This window comes from Urocitellus parryii, chromosome 4, assembly GCF_045843805.1.
Source record: "Urocitellus parryii isolate mUroPar1 chromosome 4, mUroPar1.hap1, whole genome shotgun sequence".
Classification (NCBI taxonomy): domain Eukaryota; kingdom Metazoa; phylum Chordata; class Mammalia; order Rodentia; family Sciuridae; genus Urocitellus; species Urocitellus parryii.
Window position 1 is genome coordinate 147,811,796 of NC_135534.1, and position 12,245 is coordinate 147,824,040.

Sequence of the window (12,245 nt, forward strand, 5' to 3'; positions counted from 1 at the left end):
CTGTAACCAAAATACCCTACAAGAACAACTCAGAAGAGGAAAAGTTTATTTTGGCACATTATTTTCAGAGGTTCAGTTCATGTTTGGCCAACTCTGTTGCTCTTGGCCTGAGGTGAGGCAGGACTTCATGGTAGAAGGGTGTGAGGGAAGAAAGTTGATCAGCTTATGGTGGCTAGGAAGCAGAGGGTGTGCAAGGAACCAGGGACAAAATATAAAATCTCTACTGTATGCTCCCAGTGACCTATTTCCTCTAGTCATGACCCACTTGCCTATAGTTACTGCTCAGAATTTTTAATTTATCTAATGGATCAGTCCACTGATTAGGATACAGCTCTCATAATCTAATCATTTGACCTCTGAATATCAACACAGGAACTTTTGGGGGATACCTCATAGCCAAGATATAATGCGCATGTTACAATTGAGCAACATTTGCTGATTTTTAGATATACATAATTTGGATGCCATCCTGATATCCTATGAGAAATCCACAAATTGATAAGGAAGACCTCAGAGCTCTGAATAGGGAAGAGATAAGAATAACACTTGGCAAAAGTCTTGCCGTTAACTGTGAATGGTTTTATAATTGTAATTTGGGGTCTGTGTTGCCTCATGGGTTTTGAGACTATAATTCCCTCACTACTCTCCCCTCCCATGTAGAATCAGCACCTTCATCTGGACTCTTAGGTTAATATTGAATAGTTCATTTGGTTTGCTTTTACTCTGAGTGCCACCAGCTCTAAACATTAAAAAGATTACTGAAAGAGAATGATAGTTTCTTTCACAGTGTGTATACCTGTAAAAATGAGCAGAGATCCCAATTTGTTTGTTCTATGAGCCCTGCAGTTTCTTCATGCCTATTGCATGTAATGCTCAAGGAGACTACAAGGTAGGTGTAGGTCTCCATTTCATCAGTGAGGAAAGCAAAGCTCAGAGAAGCCCATGATTTGCAAAATCAGAGACTGAACTTGGATAGAGCAGTTGTAGGCCAGCATTTTCTCTTCACCAAACTGTACCACCTACCTTGTTGCTAACCCTTGCCTGTTTTTTGAACTCTATCTGCCCAAAGTTTAATTAAACTTTTTTTCCCTTCAAATACTTTATAGGTTGATGTTCTTAAGGCAACAGCTCTCCCTCTGTTGAAACAGTTTGGGATTGATGGTGAATCATTTGAACTAAAGGTAAGAATATATTGAACTGTTGGCTGAATGTATGTTATCAATTGCTTGGAAGAGCTCTGTGATTCAGTGTGTATGTATGTCACAATTGAAGTTATCATCTTTAAAAGTCCCAAAGGGCTCATGAACCAAACACTATAAACTTTGAACTGAAAGGGACTTGCTAGTAATGATAGTAGTGTCCAACAGTCATGTTGTACATTGTGGTAGGTGCTGTAATAAACATTCTACATGTATTAACTCCTGTACTCCTCACACAGCCCTCTCCATAGCAGTTAGGAGAGCAGTAAGGATTCTGTTCCTATTGCCAGTCAGATCTCGATATAGTTTGTGTTCAGGAACCCCCAATGTGAGTGTCCCTCAGATTTTTCAGTATTTCTAAAACATAGTATAAGTGATTTAAGAATCTGTTTCCTATTTAAAGGAATTTGTGTTAGTCAGCTAACCAAAATACAAGAACAACTTAGAGGAGGAAAAGTTTATTTTAGCTCACGATTCAGAGGTTTAGCCAATGGTTGGCCAAGTCCATTGCTCTGGGCACAGTGAGGCAGAACATCATGTTGGAAGGGCACAATGCAGGGAAGCTGCCCCATTCATGGAAGCCAGGGAGCAGACAGAGGAAAGTGGGGAAGGGACCACAGGGAAGATGAACATTTCCAGGGCATGGCCCCAGTGATCCATCACTTCAGCCATTCCCCACCTGCCTATAGTTACCACCCACTCAGGCTCTTTAAATGAGAAGGGACTGATTAGCCTACAGTGCTCATAATCTAATCATTTTACTTGTTAATATTCTTGCAGTATCTTTTTGGAGATACTGTATATCCAAACTTTAAGAGTTATATCAATCTAATGTGGTGATACTGGATATCTTAAGCTGTTTAGCATATTTATTTTTTAAAATTGATCTTTTTAAACAGGGACAATGATTTCTTTTGGGCCTGATAGATCAGGTATTTGCATAGGAGAGAAAGGGATTCTTTTTTTTTTAATATTTATTTTTTAGTATTTGGCGGACACAACATCTTTGTTTGTATGTGGTGCTGAGGATCGAACCCGGGCCGCACACATGCCAGGCGAGCGCACTACCACTTGAGCCACATCTCCAGCCCGAGAAAGGGATTCTTGATAGCTAAGAAATGGGATCAGCTGATGAACTGGGAAGAAAAAAATAGGTCATGTTGATGAAATGACCTACCTAGGGCTGTAGATAGCCCACTTTGACTTTGACTTTGACTTGTACATGCTGCCAACAGCACATACCCTCTTGCAGGTAACACAAGGTGTTGTTGGTTTTGAAGGAATTGACATTGAATATGAAAGGACCATTTGCCTTGAGGAAGAGCTTACTGGAAAAATGAAACCTCTCTGGATTAGGTGTCAGAGTAATTCACTGCTTTGCTGCATCCTTGCTTCATCGCTCTTCATCATTTTGTGCAGATTGTGCGTCGAGGAATGCCCCCTGGGGGAGGAGGTGAAGTGATTTTCTCATGTCCTGTAAAGAAGGCCCTGAAGCCTATCCAGCTCACAGATCCAGGAAAAATTAAACGTATCAGAGGAATGGCGTATCCTTTTGCTTTGAGTTTAGATTCCTTATTTTTTTTTTTATTGCTTTACTAAGATAAGAATTACTAATAGCTTTACTTCTTCCAAGGATTATTTACATTTTAGGCAACAGCCTAGGGAAAGATTTTAGTTAAATCATACTTGTTAGTTGAGATACGATGTTTTATTATCTGCCTCACCATGCTAGATTGATTTGTTCAGTTTTTTTCAGTTAATGTTTAAGCATATGACCCTGGGGTATGAGGTCTTCTCCTGAGGGTTTGGTTTGAGAGTCACAGAGGAACTGCAGTCCCTTCCCTCCCTCAGAGGAGCTCATCATCTGGTAAAGGAAACAAATGATACAACCTTATAGTTCTAATATAACTTGCAAAATGGTATATAGGAGGGTATGCAGTGGGCTTGGGGAATTGAGAGTAGGGATTCGCCACTTTTGTCTAGAGGATTTAGGAGGGCTGGAATAATAAATAGTATCTACTATTTATTTATGTGTTTACTGTGTGTATTTTGACAATCATTTTATATACCTTATTTTTAAACTCAGAAGAAGAACTGAGTTTACTCACATCTTGTTTTACAGATGGGGAAACTGAGGCTTCAGAAGCTTAAGGAATTTGTTAATACCATCACAAGGCCAATAATAGCAGAGCTGGAATTTAAACTCTGGAGCCCAGGCTTTTATCCTCTTTATCCCACAGAAAGGAGAGGCCATTCGAATAGAGCCCTGAAGGACTGAGGCTTGTGAAATGGAAATAGAAAGGGGGAGTGCTTCAGACAGAGCAGTGCACCTCTGTAGAGGGGAGTAACAAGCAAGACAGTGTGGCTGTGGTGTGGCTGGCGAGAGTCAGTGGCATTTGATGGGGAAGATGATGGGGAAGACAGGACTTCAAGACAGGTAGGAGTCAGTAAATAGCTAAAGGGCATGTTGAGGAGTTGACCTTTATTTGAAAATCAGTGACTTTCATCTGGGGAATGAATTTGTATATCAAGAGAACACCTTTGGTGGATAATGTAAGGACTTTGGCTCACTGTAGACATTTTTGAAAATCAGATTTTAAAAATACCACCTAGGGGCTGGGGATGTGGCTGGGGCTGGGGATGTGGCTCAAGCTGGGGATGTGGCTCAAGCGGTAGTGCGCTCCACCTGGCATGCGTGCCGCCCGGGTTCGATCCTCAGCACCACATACCAACAAAGATGTTGTGTCCGCCGAGAACTAAAAAATAAATAAAATAAATAAATAAATAAAAATACCACCTAATGGCAACACTTAGAGGCAAAGGTAATGGGATTATTGTTGGGCCTAAAAGAGAGGCAGTGAGGGTAGTGGCCAGAGGACAGGTAAGATGTGCTATTGAGAGGCTGTAGAGGCAGTGTGGGTATGACAGTGGGATGACCTGGTCAGTGATAGAGGAATAGGGAGTTATTGAGGATGATTTTGATGTTTCTCACTGAGACACCCAAGTAGATATGTGTGTTCTGATAGTAGCTATAAAATTTGGGGTGGAGTTAGGTGAAGGTGGGATTGAGTTTGGTTTTATACATGTTGAGTTTGTGGGTCCTTCAAGAGAACTACAGGGTGGTAAGTATAAAAGGAAATTAGAAATGTAGCTCTCTAACTTGGGCAAGGAGGGGGCTAGAAAGAGTGATTTGGAGTCAGTTACCAGGTAGAACGAGAAGAGAGGAGAGTGGAACCCTGAGAGGCCACCAAAACTGGAAAGTAAAAGCAAAGTAAAGAGGAGAGAGTACAGCCTTTGGGAAGTCCAGGTCAGCACTGCAAAGGCCCCCGAAGAGACCGTGTTAGGGTGGGGAAAGAGCTGAGGTCTTTGGGAAGAGCTATTTCCAGAGAGTGGTGCGTGCCCCAAATGGTGATGTGTTGGAACTTCTCTTTTCGGAAACTTATTTACTTCATGGTACTGGAGATTGAACCCAAGAGCACTCTACCTCAGAGCTACATCCCCAGTCCTTTTTAAAAAAATTTATTGTGAGACTGGGTTTTGCTTTGTTACTCAAGCTGGCTTCAAACTTACAATTCTTTGGCCTCAATATGTGATTTCAGGCGTGTGCTACCATGCTCTCTTCAGAATCTTAACAGGTAAGAGAAGAGGAAAAAAGATGAGGTGGTAACTTGATAAGAAGAGAGTGTAGAATGCCCTCCCTTTTAAGAAAATGTTGGTAATTATTTGAGTGTTTTGCAGATTGGATAAAGTGGATGTAAGTAGGAAAGAGGGAGATTGAAGAATTAAGGTAACAAGGTGTGAGTAAAAGGCCAGGGGCTGGAGTAAGACAGGTCTGGGTTCTATGTTTTGTTGTTTGCTGATGATAGCACTTTGGCTTCAAGCCCTGGTTGACTCATATATCAGTGGGTCTATTGTGCCTACTGCGTGGGTTTGCAGTGAGGTTAAATGAGGCAGGAGATACACAGTAAGAGGTATAGGTAGGTTACTGGTAGATGGTGGCTGCTGTTATTTTTACTCTTATTTGAGGGATTCAAGTCTATAGGCATATAGTAAGGATGGCTGAAGATAGGACTGTGTGGAGGTGAGTAGAAGGAGATTGGGGTGAATTTTTAGTTTTTATTGAGATAGGATGGTATCGAAGATAAGAGGAGCAGCATGGTAGAACAAGGAGAGTGACAAAGTTGGTAAAGGTGTGCTATTCCAGTTATGTAGTAACTGAAGATAATAAAAAGGTTTGGGGAACAGCAATAAGGGCTCAGCTTAAGTTGAAATTTTGTCATGGTGGCATCCTAGAGGGAAGAGTAGAGAAGGCAGGAAGGCTAGTTTCACCCAGGGGATGAATACACTTAACCAGGTGGGTGAGCAGTGCAAGACGACAGGTGGAAAGAGGTAGAGTGTGGACAGTTACGTCATTGAAACAATTGCCAGTATGCGACTTACTCGGTAAGGTAGCAGGACTCACTGTCCTGGAGAAGGCAGGAAGTCAAGGGATTGGAGATCTTAATAGATTTGAAGATCAGGTGTAACAGAAGTAGATATGTATGCTGTATGGAGGGGTAGGAATTATGTTTAGGGAATTCTGTTTTGATGTTTTAGTTATTAAAAGAGTTAAGATTCTAGGAGCAGACAAGAGAGCAAGGTGTTGGAGGCAAAGGAGGTGGATGAGTTGGACAGTGACTTTCCTGGAAGTAGAGGAAGAAGGTAGGCCAGGATGCCTGCTTCCCAGGGCAAGGTGTGTGCTTAATGTTTTGCATTTCTCGGGAATTTTTACTGAGAAACAGGGGTGGTCTTACTTGGAGGAAAAGAGGTATGGTGTGGATTAACTTTTCAGAGGCCTTGATTAACCTGAATAAAAAGTGGTGAAGGACATGGAATAGGGTGGGCTGCATAGCCACAAGATGGAGAGAGTAATTGTTACCTAAAAGATCAAACTTGTGGTGCTGCCTAAAGTTCTTTGTAAGAATCATTAAGAGCAGAGGAATAGCCAAGGATGGGGGCTCATACTTCCAGTTACCTGGGAAGCTGAGGTAGGAGATGATGAGTTCAAGGTCAGATTGGGCAACTTATCAAGATCGTATCTCAAAATAAAATAAAAAGGGCTGCTGGTATAGTTCAGTGGTAGGGCACTAGTCTACATATCCAAGGCCCTCGGTTTGTTCACTCCCCAGTGCCACAAATGGGAAAAAAGGAAAAATAAAAAAGAACAGAGGAATATATAACAGAATTTCACTTGTTTATTGTCTGTTTTTGCTTGGCTGTCCTGGGAACCACCTAAGGGCCAAACCTTATATGTGTGAGAACACGGGCAAATTGAGGAGAAATGGTTCCTGTCCTGGAAGCCCCCAACTTGATTGATAGTTAAATTGGTTGAGTGATTTCCTAAGATTGTTCAATTTTGATATTCTTGGATTCTGAGGAGCTGGAAAAAAAGGCTACAGAGAAGGTTATAAAGAAATGAAATACAGTGTGACTAGGTGTGTGTTTTTTTTTTTTGTTTTTTTGTTTTTGGGTCCCAGGGATTGAACTGAGAAGCATTTAACCACTGAGCCACATGCCCAGCCCTATTTTGTATTTTATTTAGAGACAGGGTCTCACTGAATTGCTTAGTGCCTCACTTTTGCTGATCCTCCTGCCTCTGCTTCCCAAGCTGCTGGGATAACAGGCGTGTGTCACTGTGCCTGGCTAGGTATGCATGTTTTTTAAAACCCAAAATTCGTTTTCTACTGATCCATGTCAATCACTTATAGATGGATCTTATTAATAAACACAATGTATTCTGCCATATAAAGGACTCCAAAAAGTCAAATCTTATTTACGGCCCTTGAATTGTTTTGCATTTTTCATTGTTGTCCAAAGTGCTGTAGTTAAACGGCCTTGTACATGAAATGCTATACACTTTCAGGAATATTTTGAGTTTTGTTGCTTTTCCTTTTTTGAGATGTGTTTCTTTAATGTTGTATTGTGGCAGTGAACTCTGCTTGGAATCCAGTCTGTGGTCCATAACTGTGATTTCCGTCAGTGCGCTCTGTTTGTTTTGATATGGTCTTGTCATAATCCCTTAGGTTCATGGAGGCATCATACTGGGGTGCCCCTGTGCTCTCTGTTGTGAGTATTCAAAGCCTGGCGAGTGTTCCTTCGGTGGTGGTGGTGGTGGTGGGATGTGGGAAGCCGCGAGGGTTTACAGAGAACATAAAAGCCGGAAGAGTTGCTGGTGCCTTGGCGCCCCCCTGGATGCAAATTTGTTTTTCCCTGGCTTTTCCTTTTAGTGTTCCTTGAACCTTCCCTGTTTAGAATCAGGAAAACACTTGCAAGGTCTCATGTTTGTCTCTGTCTTAAGGGAGATAAAGAATACCTAAACCATCCCCAGTGTATCTCTGACTAGTAGAGGCTTTCTCTCAACTCCCCAGGAAAGTCAACACAGCACCCTTTCTCAGATTACTGTCTATGGATCAAATATTCCAGCCACTGGTCTCCAGAACTGCCCATTTAACAAACACCTCAAAGGAATGTAGGTTTGAATTATCATCTTCTTTGCCAGTTTTGGAGCCTGGGAAAAAAGAACTGCTTTTGAAAAAAGCTTTAAATTTGTGGTTTGTTTACTTGTAGGGCTGGTTGGCTGTAGGACTGAGCTCGCTGGTGGTTTTCCTCACAGGAGGGCTGAGTTGGGAGAGATGTGGTTGGGAGAACTGTGGTTTTAACTGAGTTCCTTCCCAATGCATCTTTTTTTCTCTTGCATTCTGCAGAGAATGACCAACCAGCCAGGGCCTGGGAGGATGCTGGTTTGATTCCTGCCAATACTGTGAATAGACAGTAGTACCTTTTATTGAATGCCACCCACTGTGGTTCTCCCTTTGCCTGATGTGAGGCAAGAAAGAAAGGAACACTGTTTTAGTTTTATCGTGTTGTCCCAGAGCTCATGATTTGGTACATAAAAATTAAATGAAGTAGCTTATAGATGAATTGGGAATGAATTGGAATTTGTGGAGTAATCTTTTTTCCTTTCCTTGATTGTAGGGAAGGCACTTGAGAAAGTGTTCATCTCTTTTCACTTAAAAAAGACACCCTTCTTATCCTCCTGGTTTCCATATTTTTGAAGGGGTAAGAGGAAGATTTTTTTGGAAGTCAGATCTGTTTAATATTGAGCAAGTGTCTTAGTTCTGTTTCTTAAGGTGAGCCCTAGAACTAGGCATCATGGCCCTTGCCACAGGGTTGCTATGAGCATAAAATAAGGTGATATGGGGCTGGGGCTGTAGCTCAGCGGCAGAGCGCTTGCCTAGCACGTGTGAGGCACTGGGTTTGATCCTCAGCACCACATAAAAATAAACAAATAAAATAAAGGCATGCTGTCCATCTACAACTATAAAAAAAAAATTAAAAAAAAAAAGGTGATACGATGCCAAAGACGTTGGGAGCCATAAGTGCTGTGGATTATGTATTAGGATACATCATCAGTCCTGGGGAGGGTAGGTAGGTTTAAGCCTTCAGGGTGGCACCCACTCAGTCCAAAGGTTATGAGACTTGGGACAATTTGTCTAAACTGTCTGTGGTTAGAAGTATGTTCTGGACAGGAGCGGGGGTGATGTAACTGGACTGTGTGTGTATTGAAAAATCCTTCTTTGCTCTTTCCTCATTTCAGGTTTGTCCTTTTTGTCTAGTCAAATATTTATTGGGTATTTCTGGGTACAAAAGTAGTGTATTGGAGAGTTGTAAGGGATACAGAATCAAAGTTCCTGCCTTATGGAATATGTGGTCTTTCTGAAGAACAAGAGCGAGATGTGTGCATGTGAAAGGAGGTACATGGTGAGTTCAGGGGAAAAACACAGGTGGGTGCTGACTGGAGGGTTATAGGAGAGAGGGAGGGAGGGAAGGAGAGAGGACTCTGGACTGGAAAATGGTAGAAGGCAGTTCACACTGAAGAATTTGGACAGTTTGAATGTGTGTGTGGCGGGTGTAGGGAGTGATAGTGCAAAGCCAGGGATGAACATACTGAGCAGATTGAAAAGTCTTACAAAGGACCCTGAAGAGTCAGGAGTCACTGGGAGACTCACTAGCCTAAGGGAGATTGCTCTGTTAGTAAAATGTTCAGGATGAATCAGATGTTGGTGGTGGGGGATGTAAACACCAGGTCAGGTTCCTTGTATAGCATTTTGTTTTTACAGTTCAAATGAAAATTAAATGTGTTATTGACAGTAATTCTTGAACAGCTAGGCTGGAATGGCACCTTGCTTTTTGTGTTGGACTTGCCATGTGGTTCATATCAGGGCGGGAAAGTGACATTATTTTTCAATTTCTTTAGTTCTACATATACAGTCAGCTTTTGACCATATATTGCACCTGAAAGTGCTTAATACTTTTAATTTGACATATGAGGTTGGGAAGAACCAGTCTCTGTAATAAAGTCTGATTTTAGCTAACAGTTTCCACATCCTCAAGCACCAGCCTTTTACTTGCTTTAGTAATATCTTCCTCCTTTCTTTTCGGGGTGCCTCCTTTGGGAAGTGCTAGGGATCAGTATTTTTGACCATAACATAGCAGATGGAGGAGGCTGTATCATACACAAATGGAATAATTAGTTCTTAAATAATAGAAACAATAGGGTCTGTAAGTTTGAAAAAAACAGTACTTATCTGGCTCTTTGATTAAACATTTTTTGCTTTCCCTGTCAGCATATAGGAGGTGGGTTGGGATTGGCCCCGGTGTGCCTCAGTGTGGTGTCTGTCCTGACCTTAGGTTCTTAAGAGAAAGACTTCTTGCTTACAGAAGTGGGAATGGATAGAGAATAGAAAAGTGTTCTCAGGTGTTGAGCTTGAAGAGAACCTGGCCCATGACTTGCAGTGAGGCAATTGTCTTCACTCCTAGAGTTGAGCCATTTCTAGATAGAGGGGTGTGAATAGAAAATAGGGTGAGGGCAGGGATGGAAGAGCTCATGTTTTATATTTTCCAGTCTCTGAATTTATGTTTTTATTTAAAAATATATATACTTATTTATTTTATATAAGTTGATAGATATTTTTTAATCTTTTATTGATTTATTTTTTTTCAAATACACAACAGCAGTGGAATGCATTGCAATTTTTATTACACATATAGAGCACAATGTTTCATATCTCTGTATATAAAGTTTGTTCATGCCAATTTATGCTTTATACATGCACTTCTTTTGCATTACAATTCTTAATACACATATATACCACAATTTTTCATATCTCTGTATATAAAGTATGTTGACACCCAATTCGGGTCTTCACACAAGTACTTTGGATAATGATGTCCATCACATTCCACCATCCTTGCTAATCCCCTGCTCCCTCCTTTTCCCTCCCACCCCTCTTCCCTATTTAGAACTCATCTATTCCTCCCATGTTCCCCCTCCCTACCCCACTATGAGTCAGCCTCCTTATATCAGAGAAAACATTCAGCATTTGTTTTTTGGGGATTGGCTAACTTCACTTAGCATTATCTTCTCCAATGTCATCCCCCATTTACCTGCAAATGCCATGATTTTGTTCTTTTTTAATGCTGAGTAAAATTCTATTGTATATATATATATGCTACATTTTTTAATCCATTTATCCACTGAAGGACATCTAAATTGGCTCCACACTTTAGCTATTGTGAATTGTGCTGCTATAAACATTGATGTGGCTGTGTCCCTATAGTATGCTGTTTTTAAGTCCTTTGGGTATGATAAACCTTTATTTTACTTATTTTTTTTTTAAAGAGAGAGAGAAAAAGAATTTTTCAATATTTATTTATTTTTAGTTCTCAGCGGACACAACATCTTTATTTTATTTTTATGTGGTGCTGAGAATCGAACCCAGCGCCCCACACATGCCAAGCGAGCACACTACCGCTTGAGCCACATACCACATAAAAATTACTTATTTTTATGTGGTACTGAGTATTGAACACAGTGCCTCATGCATGCAAGGCAAACGCTTTACCACTGAGCTTCAGCCCCAGCCCTGAATTTATGTTTTTTAATTTTGACCAATTAAGCCTTTTATAATTATAATGAAAAGAATTGAGTTATGGTACTATAAAGTTAAACAATGAAACACAGTTGGAAAACTATGTTACAACTGTATGTTATTACAGTTCCAAAACACTTTGTCTGCTTTAGAACTGACTTTCTTCTATTCTGGAGCCCAAGGAACATGACACCCTTAACTCCAGATTCCAGGTACTCTGTACGTGTATCACCTCAGATGGCAAACCGGATCGTGGATTCTGCAAGGGGCATCCTCAACAAGTTCATACCTGATATCTATATTTACACAGATCACATGAAAGGAGTCAACTCTGGGAAGTAAGTGTCTTCATTTTGGAATCTACTTTTGTAGCTACCTTTGGTAGCTTCATGTCTCTTCTGGGTAAAGTTAAAACTGCCAGCTGTGAGGTTGGGTAGCAGGGGAAGAATTATTTCAGAATTAATTTCCTTCCAACTTATTGCTTCTATCACCAATAGGCACTTCTGAGTCACTGTCACTTGGAAAACATCCCAGTGGCCAGGGCTAGGAGCTTAGGGTCTAGTTCTTAACCGTTGGGGATTAAACCTATCTAGTAATAAACAGTGACTTAAGCTTTAATTCCATCTACACTCTAGCCCAACAAAAATTTAAAATGAACAGATTCTTACACCCTGAACAAATAACAGTACAGGGGGAAAAATTCTCTGTCATTTACCTGCAAGTCAGCTTCTTTCTCCATTTGTAATAACAACACACCTAGATCCAGAGAAAGTTGTTATTGCAGATTTGAATTGAGTTTACTTAAAGCCTTTGGTAAAAAATTAAAAAAACTAAATATAAACTGAAATTTTAAAAAATAGGAAAAAACTTGAAGGAAAATTAAAATGAAAATAGAGAAAAAAAATGATCTGCATAATGCCTGTTTTGGGTTTTGTTTGTATATTTAGAAACTGGGAAGGTACGGAAGCAATTGAATCCATTTTTGTTTATTGCCTACAAAAAATTCAAGGAATAGTACAGTGAATACCTGCATAGCTTCCTATTGCTTTTAGTTAGCAATGAGTGTTTTGCCACA

General features: G+C 40.6%; 1 protein-coding gene across 7 annotated transcripts in view; it reads left to right on the forward strand.

The window, feature by feature from the left end:
* Rcl1 (RNA terminal phosphate cyclase like 1) overlaps nucleotides 1-12,245 on the forward strand; it is a 68,391-nt gene that overhangs the window by 37,429 nt on the left and 18,717 nt on the right. For 4 of the 7 annotated variants that reach the window (XR_013343505.1, XM_026414263.2, XM_026414264.1 and 1 more), the window contains 3 exons: nucleotides 1,107-1,181; nucleotides 2,619-2,743; nucleotides 11,383-11,508. Coding sequence is in view for 6 of the 7 variants with exons in the window: in XM_026414263.2 (XP_026270048.1) it covers nucleotides 1,107-1,181; nucleotides 2,619-2,743; nucleotides 11,383-11,508 (326 nt within the window). In the remaining variant the exon portion in view is untranslated. Of the gene's footprint in view, nucleotides 1-1,106; nucleotides 1,182-2,618; nucleotides 2,744-8,850; nucleotides 9,000-11,322; nucleotides 11,509-12,245 lie in introns of those variants that run through there. The other 3 variants (XM_026414268.2, XM_026414267.2, XM_026414269.2) reach the window with 3 other exon arrangements.